General features: G+C 35.6%; 2 protein-coding genes across 2 annotated transcripts; one reads left to right on the top strand and one right to left on the bottom strand.

Annotated features, from left to right (window-relative positions):
* Positions 1 to 969: 969 nt before the first annotated feature.
* LOC141822514 (uncharacterized) lies at positions 970 to 2,187 on the bottom strand. Its single transcript, XM_074709978.1, has 2 exons — positions 1,273 to 2,187; positions 970 to 1,048 (listed from the first exon to the last, which is right to left on the bottom strand). The coding sequence occupies exons 1-2, from the start codon at positions 2,156 to 2,158 to the stop codon at positions 1,038 to 1,040; spliced, it is 897 nt and encodes a 298-aa protein (XP_074566079.1). The 5' UTR covers positions 2,159 to 2,187; the 3' UTR covers positions 970 to 1,037.
* A 4,330-nt stretch (positions 2,188 to 6,517) lies between these two features.
* On the top strand, positions 6,518 to 22,848 carry LOC141834269 (uridine kinase-like protein 3). Its single transcript, XM_074721670.1, has 9 exons — positions 6,518 to 6,583; positions 6,716 to 6,799; positions 6,879 to 6,939; positions 18,271 to 18,331; positions 21,408 to 21,501; positions 21,576 to 21,648; positions 22,012 to 22,094; positions 22,260 to 22,443; positions 22,804 to 22,848. Exons 2-8 carry the CDS (start codon positions 6,725 to 6,727, stop codon positions 22,419 to 22,421), a joined length of 609 nt encoding a protein of 202 aa, XP_074577771.1. The 5' UTR covers positions 6,518 to 6,583; positions 6,716 to 6,724; the 3' UTR covers positions 22,422 to 22,443; positions 22,804 to 22,848.
* The last annotated feature ends 992 nt before the right edge of the window (positions 22,849 to 23,840 follow it).

Here is a 23,840-nt window from a genome sequence, read left to right as displayed (position 1 = left end):
AATAGTACTCATGATCAAAGAAAACCACATTTCTAGAAACCCGCAGTCGATTAGTGGCAGCATCATAACACAAAAATCCTTTATGAGTAGTGCTATATCCCATAAATGCACACCTTACTGATTGAGCTGTAAGCTTGTGGCGTTCATGTGGAGGTAAGTGAACAAAACAAACACATCCAAAAGTGTGAAGCATATGATAATCAGGTTGAATACCAAAAAGACGAAAGTAAGGAGAATTAAAATCCAATTGTTGAGATGGTAACCGATTAATCAGATAAACTGCAGTCGACAGAGCTTCCACCCAAAATCTAGGCGGAACTGATGTCTCTAGAAGTAAAGTGCGAACCATATCTAGCAAGTGACGGTTCTTCCGTTCAGCCACCCCATTCTGTTGAGGGGTATAAGGGCATGATCGTTGAGATATAATGCCTTTCTGTTGTAGGAAAGCTTGGAAATCATGTGACATATACTCACCACCATTATCAGATCGTAAAACCTTAATGGAGGTGGAAAATTGAGTCTCAATATAAGCCACAAAAGTTCTAAAAACAGCTAACACTTCAGCTTTGGTACGCAAAAAATATATCCATGTGAAACGACTATAGTCATCAATGAATGTCACGAAATATTTATACTGCGCATGTGAAATGATAGGAGTAACACCCCAAACATCACTATGTATAATCTCAAAACATGTATTAGCCCGAGTACCATAAGTAGGAAAAGGTAATATTTTACTCTTTCCTAGTTTACAAACAGAACAATCAAAAGAGAAATTATTAGAAGAACACTGATTTTTGTTGCCAAGAAAACCATGCTTCATCAAATGAGACAATATAACATTATTTGGATGGCCCAATCGTTTATGCCAAACGTCAGCCTTATTTTCAGTAACAATAGAAGCCAAAGACAAAGTTCTAGGAATACTAAATTGCAATGGAAATAATCTGCCCACTTTAGGCCCCCTCGCGATCACCTTCCCTGACCTCTGATCCTGCACAAGACAACCACGGCGAGAGAAATTTACATCACAGTTATTATCCACCAACTGCCCAACAGAAATTAAATTAGTAGACAATCCAGGAGAGACAAATACATGACGAAAAGAAGGTCCAATATCACCAATGGCTGTAATCGGAAGATTACTACCATTAGCAATCTGAATATTTTGTCTACCAGTATACTTCTGAAGATTATGCAGCCAATCAGGTGATCCAGTCATATGATTTGATGCCCCAGAATCAACAAACCAAGGGGAAGAAACAATCTTACCCTGACCATGAAGTCCAAGAGTAGAAAATGCTGTGATGATCATCTGTTGAACCATTTCTGGAGTAGCAAAAGATTGATTTGTGTCAGCAATTATGGATGTAGAACTGATAGTGGTAGGATCTGAGATAGCAGCCTGAAAAGCTTGGCCTCGTCGATTTTCTGGGCGTGTAGGACATTGCTTGATAATGTGTCCATTCTGTTTACAATAATTGCAAAATTTCTTACCACAATTGCGAGCAATATGCCCGAACTCTTTGCAACTATAGCACTGCATTTGTCCCTTTCCTCGGTTCTTCACTTGACCCGCATAAGCAACATTAACAATCTCAGATATCTCCTTGGACGAACCTAGAACAGCTTGTGTAGCCATTCTTTGTTCTTCACGCAACAATTCTCCAAGACATATATCCAACGAAGGGACAGGATTTCGATTCAGTAATCCGGCCCGGGCAACTTCAAATTCTGGTCTCAGTTTCATCAGAAATTGATCGCGTCTACTTTCTTCATGAATTGCTTGAAGGCTGGCTAAAGCCTCTTTAGGTACCTTTGAATAGATAAGACCAGAATATTCGCTCCACAGATTAATAAATCCAGAATAATACTGCTCAATAGGGAGATTACCTTGACTAAAGTTACCAATCTCAAGTTCTAGTTGAAATCGTCTTGCAGTGTTATCTTGATGATATATGCGTTGCAGATAATCCCACATCTCCTTAGCCGTACTAAAGGAACGTAAATTGTTCACCATATGAGGTTCAATAGAACCTAAAATCCAAGAGATGATTTGAGCATCCTTTGCCTCCCATTGACTAAGTTCTATACCTTCTTTAGGAGCAGGAGCACGCCCGTCAATGTGATTCCAAAGTTCCTTTCCCTTCAGAAACATTCTGAACTGAAATTCCCAAGCTGCATAATTCTTTCCTGTGAATTTGAGCGCCAAAGTCTCTGTAGACATTCTTCCAAGAAAATTCTCAGCAGACATTCTTCCAAAATAAAATCGCAAAGCCAAAGTTGTTGATCAAAAAAAATTAATCAACCCAAAAAATGACAGCAAACCAGAAAACTTCGTTAACACAGAAGCAAAAGAAACTGACAAAGATTCGAAGATTCAGTTATGAATTTTAGAACCTGAGCTCTGATACCATGACAAGATTTGATAAAATGGCTTCGTGCCCCTTTCTTTGACAATCTTCATTAAATAAGAATTACAGTACAACCTATTTTAGATAATAAATTATTTACAGCAATTACATTAATTACCGCTAATCTACTTTAAGTAAGAATATATATAGTCATTACTCCTAATCTATTTTAGTTAAGAATATATACAGCTAATAGGTAAGAATAAATGCTGCTGATATTATGCCATAATCTTAGCCATTGATTGTCATTGATAATACGACAAACGATCATCATTGATACATTATGTATGGCAGGGATGAACTCAAAATCGTAGTATATTTTTCCATTCAATATGAAATACATTGTAAATATATATAAAGGATGAACGATCCGACAGTTAGACATGTGCTGAGAGGGTATTCAGGAGTGTGCACTGATATATGTCTGCCCACCTATCAGGCATCTATTTGGACAACATTGTCGTGGTAGTAGGGTGCTTTTTGCATTTGACCTTGTCAATTGATACATTAAATGGAGGGCTCTCTTTTTTTACATTTTGGATACATGATATATCACTTTTACTTATTTATCCAAAAAGTACATTTTGGTCCTTTTTGAGAAAAGGGGTCCTGGAGCCAATGTTTCATTATAAGTAATAAATTTTATTTTATTAATTCAATACAAACCGTCACACAATTCTTTTAGAGTGTGGAGCTAAAGCTTTACATTGCACGTAGTCACGTAACTCTTTCAGAGGGCAGAGCTAAAGCTCTACACTACAAGTAGTCACAAAACAAAGCTCTATCTTATAAGTAGTTCATTCAATGTTATTATATTTTAATTTGTTTATATCTCAATTTTTCAGTGATCATAAAGTGATTCATATTCTTTTAAAGCACTTTCCTAGCATTTTTTTTGTAAGAATGGTACAAAATTATAAAGAAGCAAGATCATAAAAGGGCAAGCAATTCAAAAGATAGGTAACAAAGGCAAGAGTGTAGAATGGTTTTTAAAAATAATTTAAATATTTCCCCTTTAAAATAACACATTCGATTAGTTTCATAATTATAATTTTTCAATTTTAATCATGCACAAGGAAAATGGTAAATAGATTCAAACATGAAAAACCCACCTCAATTGAAGAAATCCACATCTCAACCATGGTTTATAATTTTGAGCCGTATCGGAGTTTCGGTCTATGATCGAAACGATACAGTTTTGGTACTGTATTGTGCCGTGCTGATATGGTTTTGGTATTTTTAAAAATATAAAATCTATTTATTAAAAATAAAATATTTAGAAAATAAAAAATATAAAAAATAATTTTAAAAAAAGAAAAAATAAGGATAAGTAAATAAAAAAACATTATATATTTGAAGAATTATAATAAATAAAATATATAATTATTGAGATAATTTTATTAAGTTTAATTAAGTCTATTAAACTTATCCTCTTCCCTCTTCTCTCTTCTCTGGCGATCTCCCACGTGTCGCGCGACATCCACCGCGGTCGGGCTCGCGTGACGCCAACCATGACCTCCCTCGTGTTGGGTAGGCGGAACACAATCTCCCTTGCGTCGGGCTCGCATGACGTCGATCGTGACCACCCTTGCTTTGCACAGGCTGATCGCGACTTCCCTCACGTCTCGCAGGTGGATCACAACCTCCCCTGCATCACGTAGGCGGATTGCAATCTACCCCATGGCGGGTAGGCGGATCGTGACCACCCCCACCCTCCCCTCTCCCCTTGTGCGACGCCTTCGCGATGGCCGCGGAGCGCTTGTGCCAAGTGTGCCTGTGCCGGTTGGAGGGCCAAATGAAAGTTTTGCCCAGTATGACACTATGTTTTTATCCATGCCCACAACAATCACGCCAAAGCACCTTCATGCTCTCTCAACAATTAGATCCACAAGTTATAAATCAATATAAGCTTGAATTCAACTCTACAGTGTTAAAAAAAAAGGCAAGGACCATGATAAAGGGCTTACCTTATAACCGCGCATCTAGAGAAGGTAATCACAAGAAAGGGAGGGAGGGGAGTCAACACAAAGAAAACATCTTATAATAAACCCTAATCCTAAACTCCTTATATATATAAATACTTTGAAAATCCTAAACCATGTGAACCAAAATTATAATTGAACCAAACCCATATCTTCTAATTGGGCTTTGGAAACCCTAAACCATATAAACTAACCAAACCCAAATTATCTAACTTGGTTCAACCCTAACTTATCCAAACCAGCCCAAATCAATTAATTTGGTTCAACTCCAACTTATCTAATTTAATTTGAATTCAAGTCCGGCTTGATTACAAACAAGATTTAATCACTTCATAATGTTTTTTTTTGAGATACAACACATATGGGTAATAGGTCTATGACATAACACCTTTAACTAGACTATTAGTTCTAGTACAATGTATAACACTCCCACTCTCCCTCAAGTTGGAGGATATATTAAGTTGTCATTTATTTTGTTACACAGAATAGAAAAGAAAATAAAACTCAGACACTTAAGACAGAGGTCTTTGGAAGAGGGAATAAGATATCTTTTTAAGCTACAGTTTTTGGAGAGGGATGAAAGTGTTGTAGATGTTTGAGGTATTTGTATTAGGATGGTTATTAATGTAGCAGGCTTAGCTCCGTAATAGTATTTTAAAATTATGGTTATATGCAGAATCCAATAAATACCCATTACCTATGTAATGGATATCCCATTAACATGAACAATATAATATTGTTCCACTTTTCCTCCTTTTTAAATGGTATTAAAGCTCCCTTTCTAAGATTAAGATTTTCCAAGTGGTAACCTCCCCTCATCTCCCATTCTCTCTCCTTTCTTTGTCTGGTTCCCAGTGTCCACTGTCTGCACTCTTAGTAGGGAAGTCTTAGTTGCACCATCAGAAACTGCTACCTCATGATTGTCGCATGCCTACCACATCCACTTGTGCTCTTGAGTAGCCATCTAATGAGTGGTGAATAGTGCTTCCACATTTGCTACAGGCACCGTCCTACAAAAGCTTGATTTTTTGATCACCAGCATTGTGAAGGCTATCCCGTGTGTCACCTTCCATGGAATATGTTCTACATGGAGATGACTGATAGATGAGTGGAGCACTACTATCTCACTACATTGAATGAGGTGCCAATGTTGCCTGCTCCACTGCCTAATGATATAAATTCCATTTTCTCTTTATAGGCTGACCATTTCTTCTGTTCTTTGCATCCTCTTGCAAGCCACGCTACTCGGTTTTCCTTTGCATGCAACTTGTTGTTCTCTATTGTGAGTTCTCAATCCATGAGACCACTCATGAGTTTTCTTCCATGGGCCTCCCTTGTCTCAGCCTCTAGAGCACCACAAGAATTTTGGAGGCACTAACAAAGAGTTCTCTAAGGGAAGGGTGAGCAGAAAAGGAGGTGAGAATGGTGGGAGAGGGGAGACTAATCATGCCACATTAAATCAATGGTCTCATCTTAGGGATTATATGAGAATAAAATGCTAGCTAGAGTTTTAACTGCTTCAGTATCCTGGATGAAGGGTATAATTATATTATCTTATTTAAAGAAAATGATGAGACTCATATATATAGTAAATACTACCTAGACTGATTGCTGATGGATTAAATTATTAACTCTAATATGAAAAATAGCCAATATGGGGACTAAATTATAAACTCTAATGCCCATATATAGCTATTAACTGTTAAATTTACAAAATCAGTTAGAGAGCCAAGTTCCACTACAAAGCTTCTCTTTCCAATTTTATTTTCAACTGTAAGGTTTGAACATTACTGGATTATGCTCTTCACTCCCATTGAATGTCATCCCTTCTTTGACACTTTCCTGTTACTAGATTAATATAACTCAGTTGTCATGAGTTGTTCATGTTTGACATTGCTATTGATTAGAAGCCTAGTTCCTATATATATATATATTACTTTGATTGGTCATATATTAACAATTGTTGCTATTCTTCACAATTTGTTAATGCAGTACTCAAAATTTGTCAAACCAGCTTTTGATGACTTCATACTCCCAACAAAGAAATATACTGACATCATCATTCCCCGTGGAGGAGACAATCATGTTGCGATTGACTTGATTGTGCAACATATCCATACAAAACTTGGTCAGCATAATCTCTGTAAAATATATCCAAATCTTTCTGTGATCCAGTCAACTTTCCAGGTAATGATTATGAAAACTACTGTTTCTTTTAGGCAGTTGATCATTAAACTGAAACTCACTTTCTAGGATTTCAACATGTCTAATTTTCAAATGTAGCTCTTCTGTAAACAGCTAGCCACAAACATTTTGCAGATCCGTGGAATGCATACACTCATACGAGATGCGAAAACAACAACACATGACTTCATATTTTATTCAGATCGACTGATTCGCTTGGTAATTAAACTATTTTCCAACGGTAGTGATGTTCTTAGTGATAACTTAATTTTCTTTGCATATTTTGTCGTTATGATAGGTTGTTGAGCATGGTCTAGGTCATCTTCCATTTAAAGAAAAGCAAGTTATAACACCAACAGGTGCTGCTTTCTTCCACTGTCCTGTGTTAGTAAAGCAAATCTGCTAGTTTGAATCTCAATGTTCTCATTAATTCATGTAGAATACCAGAGTTTTTAATAATATATTGTATGGACACTTTTTGACCTTGTTGCCTCAGTTTTTGTCATACAAGTATATTCAGAAACTTGTACTGAAAAAACAGCACCCTAAAATGCAAGTTCAATTTATCTCTTCACTCATTTGTTGTATTCTTAAGCGAATGAGATCTTCATGCCTAGCTTTGTTGCCAAATCACTCAGTCTTATTGTAAGTCAACCAATCAACGAAAAAATTGCAGAAGTTATTTGATGTTTCTTTCAAGCAATCAACTCTATATATTGCAAATCAAAACACATAGTGAGGTGGTTAAATAGGAAAGAGCAACAAGAGAACACTATCCAAAATTGGTCATTGGATATATACTTAGAATGTTTGTGTTAATCCCCATAACATAATAATATATATAAATAGAAACTTCCCAGATAATCAACCTAATCTTCCTTTGGTACATGCTTTTAGAGCACAAATCTTAATAAACAATCTTTCCTCCATTTGGAATCCTTTTTATTGCTGCATGAACAAGGGCAATGTGCATGAGAGCTTGATTATTACAATCTAACTTCAATGGCTTAGTAGGTGTACCTTACCACTTAGTCATCAATCATTTAAGCTGGATTAGCTTACATATCACATTAGTAGGACCCCGAGATCTCATATTGACGGGAGCTTCGTACACCGGACTGCCCTTTTAGCTTGCATATCACATTAGTCATATCTTTTTTTTTTGTGTCTCGACGCTAAACTTAGTCACTATTGTTTTCTTCTTGCTCTTCCAAGATATCAAATTGTTCCTTAAAGGACACAATAATTTGATATGAATTGCTTATGGGAGAACATGCCTAGACAATATCTATATATCCTATAATTTGAAGATGGCCATAGTCATAATATAACTCTTTTTTGGAGCATTCTTTATGCATTGCATAATTAAAACTATCTTCTAATGATCATGACATTGATTCTAAGGATTTTGACTGATCACACTTATAGAAAATGAGATATGTGATCTGGTGATAGTAAGATTGTTTAATTTTTAAATCATTCTCATATATTTTTTTAGATTATAGATAATAACTTGTTTAAAAGGGGAGCCTTGGCGCAACGGTAAGGTTGCTGCCGTGTGGCCTAAAGGTCACGGGTTCAAATCCTGGAAACAGCCTCTTGCCAAAGGCAGGGTAAGGCTGCGTACATTGGATTCCCTCCCTGGACCCCGCAAGGCGGGAGCCTCGTGCACCGGGCTGCCCTTTAGATAATAACTTGTTTGTCTTAGAATTAATTTGAGATTTGGATCCATGAATATTAACATACTTAGCCTTATACTTTTAGGATTCTTGCTTCCTAAGCATATGAAACACATATTTTTGTTGATATGAATCATGGTTTAAAATTTTGACCCATGTCGGAATTACAATCTTGGACTGGAACAATACGATTTTGATACCGTATCATGCCGTGCCAATACAATTTTAGTACTTTTTAAAAATTTTTAAATATAAGTATATATTAATTTTATTAATATTTGATTATTAAATATGCTTACTATTGATGTTATATTTTGACGTGTTTGAGTTCATATTTCCATAATGTCTATTAAATTTTTATAAAAATTATCTTAAAAAATAAATAATTCTCCAAATTAAAAACTACATCTAAAATTATAAAATTATTTGAAAGGCTCAAAGATAATTATAAAATTATTTGAAGGTTTTAAATTATTTTTTGAATGTATTTTTAAAAATTTATTTGAAATATTTAAGAATTATATTTTGAATTTTTTAAGATTATTTTAAATTCACATTCAATTTTCAATATATATTAAAAATTTTAAATTATTTTATAAAATTTTAAAATTATTTAAAAAATTTAAAATAATTCTTAATATTTTATAACTATTATTAATAATATATTATGTTTATAACTATTATATATAATTAATAACAATTAATAGTTTATTTATAATAAAAAATACCTATTTAAAAAATAAACTTAAAAAAAAAATCATGGCAATAGTCGCAAATGTTGCGACCCCGCGAGGGCCACGACACCCTCTGTGTCCTCATGGACCGCCGCAGGTTCTTGACGCCCTCCGCAACCTCGCGACTTCACCGTGAGGTCGCGATGGCTTCATTGTCACGTATCGTTCTCGTGTTAGAATGGTAAATGCAGTCTATTTTGGGCAATATGGGTCGGCATTTCAAACCATGATATGAATGTCTCTACTTGATCGTTATGCCTAGGAAATACTTTAGATTACCCACCCTTTATTGCAGAAGTGTTATAAAGGTATGCTATCAAGTTTATGCTTCCTAATAAAACATTTATAATCTTGTGCACTTTTGATCATTCTAAATTGAGAAAGTTGAATTTATAATCCTAGGAGATTGTTTACTTTACAAAAAAAATGTGCTGGGGATTGCTTTCAGAAGGTTGCTCTTTGTATAGTTAATTTGTAAGCTTACAATGATAAAGACATTCTTGACATTCAGTTGATAAAATGACCATTGGAGAGTTGCTACAAAGGTGAGGAAAAGTTAAGTTGAAGCAATCCTAGGCCTAGTAACACTATTTAAGCCTTGATCCATGATTTCTTTAAGGGATATCTCCTTGATAAACACCCACTTACAACCTATTTGAGATTTAACCCAAAACATCTTGGCCTTTTGTTGTAGGCTTGCTGTAGCTGAGGCTATAGTGCTAATTTCTTTGTAAGGGAAGATGATAAAACATATAGTATCTCTACTACAAATAAAGTAGACTCAAAAAAGTTCACACCTACAATGCTAGACATTATGACTCAATAAAGGTTCTCTACTCTTCTCAGTCAAATTGCTTTTTTGTATATTCTCTTACACCATGGCTTTTTGGATGCACTTCCTTTATTCACCTACTATCTTCTGGTCATTGTAAACTATTTTCATGGTTCATCAAGTGTATTTTTCTTAGTTGTTATGGTCTCTAAAAACATTACCATTATTCCTCTCATGAGATATATGGTGTCTTTTTTACTACACATTTTTCCCCTTCTAAACCATTTAGGAAGCTCTTCCTGTTGCTACTCTATTGCTAACCACATTGGTGGACCTTCCCCCACCCTCTACTACTCTAACCCACCACTTAAGGCACCTTCTCGAGTATATAATCAACGATGCATCATGTAGATTTCAGCACTTCCCCAAGACTCTTGATTGCTAATTTCTATTCACTGTCCTGGATCTCCTATCTGTTTTGGACATTTTTTATTGCTTTCATGAATATACTTGGAAGTGTTTTTAATTTCATTTTGTCATTTTATCTTTGTCGCCTAAATACTCTACCTCTACCTTTATGTCTTCTTTATTCTCACCCAAATACTCTCTACCTTTGTCTCTTCTTTATCAGTTGCTAAAAATACTTCAAAGTCACTCTCAGAACTAGGGTGATGGAAAGTTATGATTGATGAGATAGATGCTCTATATTCTAATGACACTCGATAACTAATTTCTTTTCTTTTAGAAAAGTCCATCATGGGTTGCAAATAAATTTTCTTAGTTATGTGTTCACTAATTACTACTATGATCGACTTAAAGCTTACATGGTGGTCAATGGTTATACTTAAATTTATGGTATTAACTATATCTTCTATCTAGGGGCAAGTTTCTTTTAGTCCACCTTTTTCTTTCTCTCTAGTTGCAATTTTTTAGTGCCTCTTTTATCATCTTGACATTAAAAATATCTTCCTTCATAATACTCTTTTGGAGGAATTCTATATGAAGCACCCCTTGAAATTTGTTGCTTAAATGATGATTGGTTTGGTGCGTAAAGTGAAGAAGTTTTTGTACGAATTAAAATAATATCCAAGAGCTCATTTTGATAAATTCATCTACTCTTCTATAGTGCTGCGGAATAGGAGAATTATAGTTCACTTAGTGTTCTGCCTCAATAGTTTCAGAATAAGGACTTGGTTAACCTCAAATACTTTATTGGTATAAAAGTTTCGTACTGGAAGAGTGTCTTTTTATCCCTTAGTATAAGTAGGTACATACTGGATACCTCAAGCAGGCTCATATGCTAGTGATTAAGCTTATACATACTTCCATAGATCCTACTATAACAGGTGAGCCCACAAACTAATCCAAAGAAATATTCAAGGCTAGTAGAAAAACTGAATTATGCCATAGTCATGTGACATCTCGTTTGTTTAATGTGATCAACCATTTTTTAGAGAATTTGTGTCATGACTATTGGATAACAATTATGAGTATCCTATGTTTGCTGATGGTGCTTCAGGAAAGATATCTTCCGTTATGATGGAGGTCATCTCCAGATCGGTGGGATACTATGATTGAGCTGTTCCCCTATATATAATCTGCATTTAGCTATTGCGTTCTCTTAGGAGGTAACCTTATTTCTCATAAGGGTAGGAAGAAACTAGTGGTGGCAAAGTCAAGTGCAGAGGTAGAATATAGGGCTATGACTCTAATTTACATGTAAGCTCATTTGCCCTAAGAATTTGATGGCTCAGATAGAATGCATGCTTATAGAACCATTGAATCTTTATTGTGACAAACTGTAATACATAGACTTGAATCCCATTTTTTTTTATGACAGGATAAATATATAGAGATCAGTTGCCACTTCATCAGAGAGAGTTGAATTTCATGAGATTATCACCTTTTCAGTTAGCTCTAATAATCATTTAGTTGATTTACTGACCAAATAATAGATTTATGTTAAGCTAAAATTTTATAATATATTTGAAGCAACTTAAGGGAGAGTTGAGGGAGAGTGTTATATATTAATTAGGACCATGCATAAATATATAAGATCTAGGGGTCATTTGTAATATTCTACTTCCATAATTAAATCTCTATATGCATATGAAGAGGGAGACTCTGTAGGCTTCTACTAGAATTAATTTCCTCTTGTAAATTAAGAAAAGCCACGTCATTTTATCAAGGCATCAATTAAGAAAAAAGTGCAAAAGCATTTTTGAGGATCCTTCAAGGAATGAGGATCAAACATATTTCCGTAATTGACATGATTCACAAGATTTGAAGAATATTCAAACAATGGATTATCTTTTGAACTTGAATGACCTAAGTGACTATATATTTGAGTGGAGATGATTTGACCATACTATAGGCGCATAGTTTGCTGGCAAAATCTTCAAACTCACGCCCTACGTAATCACCTTTCATCCCTGAATCCTATATCCTGAATGGAAATAACATTGCTAGAAAATGTTATTGGTTATAAAAAATGTTAGTGAACAATTTAATAATTGGTGAGATGATTACATTAATAAATTGAAAGGAAGGTTCAGTATGTAAAACATGGAGAAAAATGTAACAAAAACCTACTCGATGCCTTTTACTACTAGGAGACATCTATTGACAAGTATGATATTGGCAACATATGATATTGATTCAATGTTAGGAAAGGAAGTGATGCTACTTGAATCTAAGATCCAAGAAGATGATTCAGAGGTATGTGTCTAGCAGTAGAATCATCACCATAAGTCACAAAAGCAAGGTTTAAAATATCGAGCCATGCCGGAGTTTCGGTTCCGGATCGGAATGATACAGTTTCGGTATCGTATCGTACCGTGCCGGTATAGTTTCAGTATTTTTAAAATATAAAATATATTAATTAAAATAAAAAATTTAATCTAAATATTTAAAAACAAAAAATAAATTTTTTTTGATAATTTTATAGATTTTAATAAAGCCTATTTAAATTATCCCGAATTATAACTTTGAACTATAGCTAGGAATTGATTATTAAAATCTAATTAAAACTTCAGTTAAAAAAAAAAAATCATCACGCGCGGCTTGCGCGGAGTGTCGCGCGGCCCTAGTGGCATCGCCGACCCCGGGTGGCACCTTCGGCGGTGTCGCCGGTCGCAGGCGGAGCCTCCGGCGGTGTTGCCAGCCCCGGGCGGAGCCTCCGGCGGCGTCGTCAGCCCCGGGCGGAGCCTCCGGCGGCGTCACCGAGGCCTCGCGACACCTCAGGAGGCGTTCCCCGGCCGAAACTCTTGTGTCGGCGCTGTGCTGATGCCGGTTCCGCGGTGGAACGAAATTTTTCATGTGTATCAGGCGATACAGTACGAGATTTCAATCTTGCACAAATGTAATAAGTTTATAGGAGGCATTTGTTGGAACCTTGAAGTTGATGAAAGTAGGAGTACTTAATAGACAATAAAGGTGGAGCTAGAACTGGATTTCTTACTGGCAAGTGGTCCATCTTGTGAAGGTGGTTTATATTAAGTCATATGAGCAATATTTTGGTGAGGGGCAATGAAAATCCATCTAACTCATTGACATATGTAAAAGTTTTCCACAATAGGGGTACTTGGGTGTTCCTTGTCCCTCTCCACAATCTCCATGTTCTCTGTAACGACCGCCTTTCTTACCCCAAGGCAATTCGTTACTTACTACTTGCTAAAATCTACTATTAATTTAAATTTTCTTGCTATGTGATAGTTGAGTAAACACATGCTCTCAAATAAGTAACATAAGGTCTAACCATAATAGCAACAATGGCCTAAACAATCATTACAATCGAAAAGCATGGAGAAGGGAGTGAAAATTCTGGTTACACTGGTCTCAGTCGACTGAAACACTGTTCCAGTCGACTGGCACACTGGTCCCAGTCGACTGGAACTATAGCCCAGTCGACTGCTACCCGACCCATGGCTTTTGTTCGAATCCAGTCGACTGACTAGTCAAGTCAGTCGACTGTAACTCGACGGGACGCCTTCTGTTCGCTCTCAGTCGACTGACCAATCGACTGGTCGAGCTCCCAGTCGACTGAAATATGTCTCAGTCGACTGGGGTTTCTGAAATCTGAATTTTCAGATTTCAGAAACGTGCCAAGTCTGTTCTACTTCATATCAAAATCACAATAAACCTATAGTTAAGTCTTACGACAGGTATTAAATAATTCTAGATTATTAAACATATGTTTGCATGACAATTAGGCATTCTTTAGCAACTTCTAAGCATGGATCTAGAAACCTGGACATTGTATCAACGTGGCACTAAAACTAAGCAATGCTATCAACTGGTTTCATCATAAACAGCATGTTAACATCCGAAATGGTTTCCTAACTTTAAACTTTGCATTTCACTCCTAATTAGCATGCACTTGTAATGTATCAACTATCAAGTAAAGCATAGAACTACTAGACAGGCTATGACTATCATAATTTATGTTGTTAACATTCTAAAAGTGCGGAAATAAGCAACATACAGAAAACTAATTTTTTTAGCATTCTTAATGATGCAAGTTCCCAAGGCTCTTTATTCTAAGATCCACCACATCACACACTTCGCATCGTCTCTGCCGCCTCCGCTACTCGAATTTTTCTTTTCCCTTATCTGCAGTACAAGGAAAATGAAACTATAAGCATAAAGCTTAGCAAGTACCATCCTACTCACAAAACGATACATATTTTAAAATCATGCTTTTGAAATTATGAAAAGAAACATCTTCATGCATGTCATTTATTCCTACTGAAACATATAAGCTAGATAAATATCATGGCATACTCATCATAACAAGCACATGAACTAAAATCATAAATTGAACTAAGCTGAATCTTAAAAATCACTTCAAGTTAGTAATGAGTTTTTGAAAACTTATACATATAGTAAGTAAAAATAGTAATCATCCTTTTGTGGGTCCGGCATTGTGCTACTTATGCGTGCATCCCTAAATAGATCCGAGGTAGCTAATCCCGAATCCATTAGTGTACTACTAGGCGATCTCGGGCCTAGGGGGGATCTCGGAGCCCACCCATGGACGAACTCGGGTCCAAGCACATGCCATAAAAAGTAAAATACTTTCTTTAATACTTCTTTTCTTTAACCTTGCATATACTAGGCGATCTCGGGCCTAGGGGCGATCTCGGAGCCCACTCATAGACGAACTCGAGTCCATAATTACTGAGGCAAGGTAAACTATTTTCATAAACATGTTATACATGCTAAAACTTATACTTGAGCTTCTTGATATTTTCTCAAGCACTTTACGTGTCTATAATTCTCTTTTTGCTTTAAGGACACACCCTAGGCACCTAACATGTGTCTAAATCCCAAACTAGAGGGGGAAGCACATCCAAGCCCATCTAGAGGTGCCCTTAAATTCTGTAAGAGAAACTAATCTCCACATACATACATAAATTTCTGAATAACTAAAACTATGGATTTATGCATACGAACGAAGCTACTTATACTGCAGGTGAGAGGCACTTACCTCCTGCGCTAATTTCCTTACAATTCTTCCGTTAGAGTCTCGGAGAAGAAGATCTTCTCGGCAATCTCCCTATGTCTACGCGTTCTTCTCGCGGAGAGGAGCATCCTTGTAGAAGTTCTCCGGAAGCCTTCTTTGTGATCCTAGGGGACGGAATCCTCGTTCTTCGGGTTTGGGGCACCGAGAGGGAGGAGAAAAGAGGGGCGACGACGTTCTGGGCGAGAGGTGAGGAAAGGGTTTTCGAAATAATCAAAATTCTCTCTTAAGTCTCCTATTTATATTAAGTGATTCCTAGACCTAACTTGCCGATAAATAAAATTCGGTTCCTATTTTTTTTGAACATCCCTACTGGGTCCCCATGGTCATTGGAAATATTTTAAGAGTTGCAGATTCCTATAGGTCGTGGGTTTAAATCTCACCTCAGACATTATACTCCCTATTTATTTTTACTACTTCCGCTAATCCAAAAATTCCAGAAAAATATTCTAAAATTCCAGAAAATCCATAGAATATTTTTAAAATTATTTTTGAGAATTTTCGGGCGTTACATTCTCATTGATGAACTTCTCCACCTCCATGAAACCCTTTGACTATTGTTGAACCATAAGAGCAGAGTGATCCAATTTAGAGAGTACAGGTAAAAGCGTGTAACAAATTCATGTAATTTTCAGAATGAAGGTGATGAATGCTCCTCAAAGATTTAAATCTTCACTAATTCAAGTTGAGGGCACACACTTTGAAGAAATATGATGGTGAATAGCTTGTCAATGCAATAACACATAACTCGAATGTTTGATGAGACCTAAAGCAAGTCTTTTAATTCTGTAGCAAATGTCTGAAATTCTTCAATGGAAGTAGTTCTTTGTGTTAAATAGGTGCAACTACATATATCCAATCACTTCATAAACATTAGAGATATGACTGGTGTAGAGATCTTCTGCTTGCAACCATGTATTGCAGCATGAGAAGGAACGTTGAATGATGTTCATAAGATTAGGATCAATAGCATATCAAACGAGGGCAAAAAATTGAGCATCAACCCTTTCTTGAAGTGGCTCCATCTCATTTATTCTAAATATGGTTGGAAATCTCGTACCATCCTAGGTGATATGGTTGAAATATTGTTTCGATAAATTCCTAAAATTTAATACTACTCAACATATGAATCTATCATTTGTTGTTGTGTTAATCATGTGAATGAATATCAATAAGTAGCATATTATGCTGACATTCAACAACCTTGACATGCTACAACACGTTTAAAGTTGAATTGAACTAATATTTGTTTTTTTTAATCTTATGTCTGTATGACACATTGCCAAAATTATAGCATTTTAAACAAGATGTGAAGTCCGAAGTTAGGCATGTAGCTATCTTTTCTTCTTCTTCTTTTTCTTTATCTCCTTCCTCCTTGTACTTCCAATTCGCCACCAACGCCATATGCCGAAATGTTAGCATGGTATCAAAACATCATATTTGAGTCAAATATTGAAAAGCTGACGTAGCTTGAATTTTGAACCATATTCTAAGTGTTCTAGTTTCCCTTGGAGAGGCTCTATCTCACTTATGCTTAAGTATTCTAGTTGCCCTTGATTTATAACCATTCTTAAATTTATAGCTGTTCAAGTTCTTCCCATTCAATTTTTTGTGGTGATAATCATGAAATTTGAAAGAGTTGGAGCTTTTGTAAGATTGTTAAGATATTAGGCCAATGAAGTTGTTGAAGAATGTGGCATCTGAATTGAAGGCAACTCTTCACTACTAAGCAAAGAAGACTTGATGTTGTGAGACTTCCTTGATAAAAAAAAAACAATTGTGTTGGAATCTGTCGAAAGAACCAAAAATGGAATTTGGTGGTTGATGAAATGAGGACTTAGGATCTAAAGGAAGGATAGAATCAGTTGAAGAAAGCTCTTTCTTCAAATATAGATCTATAGGACATGTATGTTCAAGACCTGAATCAAAGGAGTAAGAGTACAAGTGTTTGGCAAACTAATAGATGAGCATGAGATGTAGTGTGAGCACCTGTTACATCTTACATAAGGTTGATTTGCCAAACTGAAGACTTCCCTGGTTAATGTGATCTCGAACAATGTGAGAGCCGGAAATTTACCTCCGTTGAGAAGCAACGTTTGATCATGAGAATCTAGCATAACCCACTAGATAAACAACTTGAAGATGGAGGCAACATAAGGAAAATGAGCATAAAATGTGCAAAATAGACATAAAGGACAACATGAATATAGGTATAAAATTAAGGCTTAACAATAACAAAAGTGTACCAATAATACATCATGATCATCAATGTCAATGATTAAGAGAAACTAGGTAAACTTGCAACAATCATCTGTCATGAATACCATACATCACCATACATCAATTGCAACATAATTTGTTTTAAAATCACACTGCACAAAATGCCCAGTGCAACAACCCAACTCCAAGAGTTCCATATCTGCTAAAGCAATTACACCACTCAGTGTAATGCCCACTAGCTATTAATCACAAATTGACGTACGTTGTTTGATCTATCCGTAAGTTCGAATTCTTACACTCATTCTGCCATTGAGAGTGGTGCCTTTATACCTCCAATAGGTGCATGAGTATATAAGGTAGCTCGATTGTGTTGTAACTCATACTTGTTGTCATGCCAACAAATAGTCAAGGTCATAAAAATCACTATAACTATTAACATGGTCTACAAATTATCCCATTGGCCATAGGTTTGATTCACAATAGCATTATCATCTACTAAAAGCATCATCTCTAATAGCCATCACCTACCAAAATGCATTATATAGTAATGATTCATCATTTGCAAGATCTACTGTTGTTGGTTATGTTCTATAATCACTATGCCCTAAATTCCTAACCTACAATAATGATGCTAACTATATGCCCTATACACACTAAAAAAAAAAAAAAAGAATTCCCATTTTTTTCTTTGCTTTGCCATTTCTTTAATTTCTTTCTTTTGCTATAAATTGCATGATGCATTTCTACAGCTTTGCAATCTGCAGGGTCTGTTTATACAGGTGTAGAGTTCTGTAAAAGATTATGTGGCATTTCCATCATCAGAAGGTATTGCTTCTCTTTCTAAAATAAATTGTATGAGAAATGAACAAAATGACAAACTTCTGAAGAATTTGTGATGAAGATATCAAATTTTGTCTTATTGAAAAAATTAGAAAAAGATTGCCTAAACAAACATGATTTGTTTTTATTTATACATACAGATTCTTCTATTTTCTTTGTGTTAATAGAACTAGGAACAATCTTTAGCTCCTTACTCTATAAGGAAAATTCAGTGAACCAAACTGGTGAAGATTTTATGATGAAGATATCAAATTGTCATTTTCTGAACAAGTAATTGAAAAAAGATTGCCTATGCCAAACTTGATTTTTTAAAATCACATACTGATTCTTCTACTATTTTGTATGTTCATAGTTCTAGGCAGAAATTGTCACACTCCAAGAGGGTCTCCATGACCAAAGACATGACATGAAGCTCATGACGATGATGAACGAAAACATCCATACAACTAAAATATATAGCTTGCAAGATTTAAACAAATAAATACTACCATAATTATGAAACCACAAAACAAAAAGTCATGATGCAAACTTTAACTGCAAATCACATATGAAAGTTTTTTCATGTACTCCAAAACACAAGTTAAATGAAACCATAACTCCCACAAAGTATAAGCATCAAGTTCTATGACACAGCGAAAAAAGATGAAAGAACTGCAAGCAAAATCCCAAATGTCACAAAAGCAAAGTCTGCCCATAATAGTCCTAGTGAATCTAACTCCAACTAACCAAGGGACTAGGTACCCTTTGCTCGTTGTCCTAGAATAGCAAGAGAACGGGGTCAGCAGGAAGATTAAGTAGTGCAAGCATAAATGAATGCGTAAGGCAACATAATACAATAAAATAATAAACTCCACATGAAAATATTGTATTGTTTTGCATTAGTATTGCTTTGCAATAAATCATCCAACTGATATTTGCTAAAATAGTGCATCCAATTGACCATAGTTTGGATCCACTAATGAGTGTTACTCCTTGCACTCTGCTATACTGCGATAAGGTGTATTGCGATAAGGAGTAGCATCACATGCACTCTCTACATGGATGTGACAACCAAAAGTATCTTAAAGTCAATGAATGGTTGAGAAGAGAAATCAATATACATAACTACTAATGCTCCACATTATCTATTAAGCCAAAAATCTTAACTGTTATACAAGTCATAATCTGCCATGTAACACTTGCAAGCAATACATTTACAACAAGTGATTTAACACCCAATGTAACCTGCTAGTGTTATGCTATATTATGTGTTATGTTCATTGAATCCTTATATAGGGTAAAGGATCTACCTAATTTTGTTGTCTTCAGTGAACATTAAAACCAATTATAATATAAAACTAATGGTGTATAATAAAATAATCAAACTATCATGTGTACATATGACCATCACAACGAAAATATAACATGTAAAACATTAAGTCAACCAACACATATATTAGCATAAACATTCCACATTTATATCAACTAATATGATGTATGTACAAGGAATTCACTAAACGTCAACTAGGTAATTCGAGCAAAACAAGCAAAGAGTTAGCAAGATAATATTGAACATTTCTTATAAGAATCAACACATTGAATTCGCCCTAACCTCACGTATCTTATAACCAACTCAATCCACCCTCACAGTTTAACACCCATGCTACAACCTTCACACTAGAAAAATCTCACAACCTCATACAACACCTAGCCTCGATCTCAACTCTTCACTCTTGGTACCCACTACTTATCACTCTATTCTCAACTCTCCACTCTCAACATCTGCTACATATCACAAGTTGTCTTCTTTTTAGCCTGAGTAACATCCTCTCAAAAACCACCATCAGTACACTATCATACCTCTTATCCAAACTTATACATCAAGTATCTTTCTAGTTGATAATCTACACATGAAATTTTATGATAGCTTGCTTGTCCAATCCACCACTATTATTTCAAGAATATGTTATGAACTGAAACTCACTTAATATCTTAAACAACCACCTCCTACAGTTTCACATGATTCAAAGGAGAGGGAAGGAGTATCTACATTGTGATTCATCAATAAAACACTAAATACATCTCCGCAGAGGAAGAACTTCTTGCTGCTACAAATGGTCCACAAGAAAATGTAATACTAAGAGAAAGAATCCCCAAATTTTCAGAAGTATCTCTAATTATACAAAATGGCAGAAAGTCCCCAAAATCAACACACTAAACTTTGCTTGATCACCGCACAAGGAAATGCAAGACTGCTGTTTATGCTTCAAGAGGAGAGGACTAAGGGGCTGCTGTCATTTGATTACTGCACAAAGAGGAAAAAGGGGCTGCTTCTGTTCACTCTCTGAGTGAAGGGGGAAGCTAAAGTGCTCAAAGGAGGGGTAAAAGCAAACGGGTTCAGATGTTGCTGCATGCAAGGTAGTTGGAGTAGTTGGAGCGGCTGGCTGCAAGTGATGCGGCTACGGTGATGGCGAACATCAGAGGCACGGGTGTGTACAGCTGCAACTATGATGACGATGGCATGATTGCAATTTTGACTGCTGAACTAGAGACACAACTGCATGGTGGCTGATGACACAGGCAGTAACTAGGTGAAGGACAGCATTAGGGTGAGTCACTCTAGCCAGCCGCTGTGACTGAAGGGGACAACTAGGCTTATCTAGTTTAAACAACTTGAACTAAATCAGTTAAATTCCGGTTCAGCCAAAATTCAATCAAATCGAGCCCGAATTGAGTTTGATTTGGGCCCAAAGCATATCCAGAATAAAATCCACCTAGTAAAACCATCAAATGATCAATCTAACACCTTCCTAAATTGGATCAAATCTCTCAAAATCAGCATGAATACTAGTTGGTTAATGCATCTACCAGATAACTCTGTAATCTCCTATTAGGCATAATAAAATTTCGATACATAATAACAGTCTTCAACTCCCTTACTTAATAAGGAATATTCAGTGAATCCCTGACACTTTCATTTTGCTTAATATTCTAGAATTTGTTATCTTGGAAACCCTTTTCTCCATGTTCGTTGCATCTTTGTGACTTGTCTAAAAGTTAAGTTGATTGGATTTTGTAATAGTGGTGAAAGCATGGAGAATGCTCTGCGGGCATGTTGTAAAAGCATCAAGATTGGGAAGATCCTTATACATAGGGAAGGTGATAATGGCCAACAGGTTTGAAAAATACTTATCATGAATATGTTCAAATATGCTCTGACTATTGCTCTAACAATGTGTCATTCTCCCATTTAGTTTATCATAATCTCCCGATGGACATTGCTGATAGAAATGTATTACTTTTGGATCCTATACTAGGCACAGGTTGGTTTGACAAAAGCAAACATTTGCTTTTAGTGAATTGCAGCAGAATGTTTATTTTATGCCCCCAACTGGGAAATTTCTTGGTAAACATTGTCAATGACTTCCTGACCATTATAGTAGCTAGACACCAGTTATATCCAAAAGACTGTTAATTGAAGGCATCTGTGTTTCATCTTCTGATTAATCTTTCACTCTGATAGCTAAACTGTGTCGTTTCTTTTTCTATGAGCTGTATTGTCATCCCAAAATTTCCAGTTGTTTATGTTTATCATGTTTATTGAATTATATATGTAGTGACCTAGAAGTATCTACTTACTTTCTCTTCAGAAGGATGTTTTAATGACATATTCTTTACCATTACAGGCAACTCAGCTGTTCAAGCTATTTCCTTGCTCTTGCAAAAAGGGGTACAAGAAAGCAATATAATATTTCTCAATCTCATTTCAGCAAGTTGAATTCTTTTGTAAATGAATCACTCAAACAGAATTTGGTTGCACTGTGATCTATGATCTGAGCAAACTACCGTTTATTTACACTGACTAAACGATATTTCCTGCCTCAGCTAAATGTGTGTTACAACTTAATATCTTACCTTCTCTTTATGTGATTAGGCTCCTCAAGGAGTGCATGTTGTTTGCAAAAGATTCCCGAGAATCAAGATAGTAACATCTGAGATAGAGTTTGGTTTGAATGAAGAATTTCGCGTCATCCCTGGAATGGGCGAATTTGGAGATAGATATTTTGGAACAGATGATAATGAGGTGATCTCTTGATAAGAGGCTCCCTCTAAATTCTGTAAGTTTCCTGATACAGATGGGTAGATATGTACAAGTAGCATAAGTTATGTACTCCTAAGCTTACTCCCAGTATATAAAGATCTATTCTCTTGCCTGCAAATTATATCTTAGATGTCTACAATCATCTTCCGTTTAGTATAATATGTTTTCTAAGGAGGCTTTCTACTAGTAAATCTGTCGTTACTCTGATACTTGAACTTAGATGCAAACCATTGTGTGTTTGGATTTGAAATGATAACTTTTGCAACATTATCATCTTACTAGTCATACTGTAACATTTGTGCAAATTCATTATGATCTATAAATTAGTTTTTTCTTTTTAAAAAAGTTGTATATAATTCTCTGATCATCATCGCAGATATTTGCAATATTTTCACCGAGCGAATGCCAAGGAGACCGTCAAAGATGCCACATGATATCATCCATGATTTTTTGTTTTATTCTTTTTGGTAAATTTCTGTTCTTCTACTTGCATTTTTGCAGAGTCCCATTGATGCACTGTATTTTTTGAGAAAATGTGACATGGGTTCATAATTTCGGTTTTGAATTTCTATTTTCTGTTATCCATTCCATATCTTTATTGTGTTCAGTATTGTGTGCTATCTGATCTGAGTACAGCAATTTGTTACCAGAAGAGACTGGAGTTAAACTCCATGTGTAGGAATTCATACATGAAAGATATCCAAAATGAGTTGCGGAAGAAGAATTGTCAATACTATCACTGGTCTATGGGGAAATCCTCTTGTTCATGGGTAAGTGACGATGATTGAAGAAGGAATAGGAAGGAGAGGAATAGCCATGTCTGGTATTGTCACTCCTCAACTACCACGTAGTTATTACTATCACTCTTTATCTTGGTTGATCCATTATAGGTGAACTTGATCTTTTTTTTAACCGTTCATTTCCATGTAATGGGATCCATTCATTTTTCGGCTCCCGGAGCATAATTGAGTAAATGACGACGGAGTAGACTTGTTGAAGTGGACAAGGGTCGAATCTCAGCGAAACCGAGACAATGTCTTCCTCTGTCGTGGCTAACTACATCTTCTTGATTTATTTCCTCATAGATAGTCATGGAGTAGTCCGTGTGGGACCGTTGGATGGTGGATTTCACTTTCATGCGGAAGTGAAAAGGGATCCATTCATTTTTCAATCACTGCATAATTCATATAAATCGATCAATTAACTAATGGATTTTGAGAGGACATTATCTATATATTTGTTAGAAGTATTTAAGTTCTTTAGAGTATGTTTAGTATCTCCTGAAATATCATTCATTGAATTATTTGTATTTGATTTAAAAATATGATTGGTACACCAATGAAGACAATATATTTAGCGAGTATGATAGCCACACCATTTGGATTTTTATATATTTTATTTTATTTATTTATT

Source organism: Curcuma longa, chromosome 1, assembly GCF_044706935.1.
Source record: "Curcuma longa cultivar G26 ecotype Majalengka, Jawa Barat chromosome 1, ITB_CL_G26_1.1, whole genome shotgun sequence".
Taxonomy (NCBI): Eukaryota; Viridiplantae; Streptophyta; class Magnoliopsida; order Zingiberales; family Zingiberaceae; genus Curcuma; species Curcuma longa.
Note: the sequence above shows the minus strand (reverse complement) of the source record. Positions and strands in the feature narration are given on the sequence as shown.

Coding starts and splice junctions, on each gene's coding strand:
- LOC141822514 (XM_074709978.1), bottom strand. CDS start 2,158: ATGTTTCTGAAGGGAAAGGAACTTTGGAATCACATTGACGGGCGTGCT.
- LOC141834269 (XM_074721670.1), top strand. CDS start 6,725: ATGCATACACTCATACGAGATGCGAAAACAACAACACATGACTTCATA. Junction 18,332..21,407: donor GGCATTTCCATCATCAGAAG/GTATTGCTTCTC, acceptor ATTTTGTAATAG/TGGTGAAAGCATGGAGAATG. Junction 22,095..22,259: donor TATTTCTCAATCTCATTTCA/GCAAGTTGAATT, acceptor TTATGTGATTAG/GCTCCTCAAGGAGTGCATGT.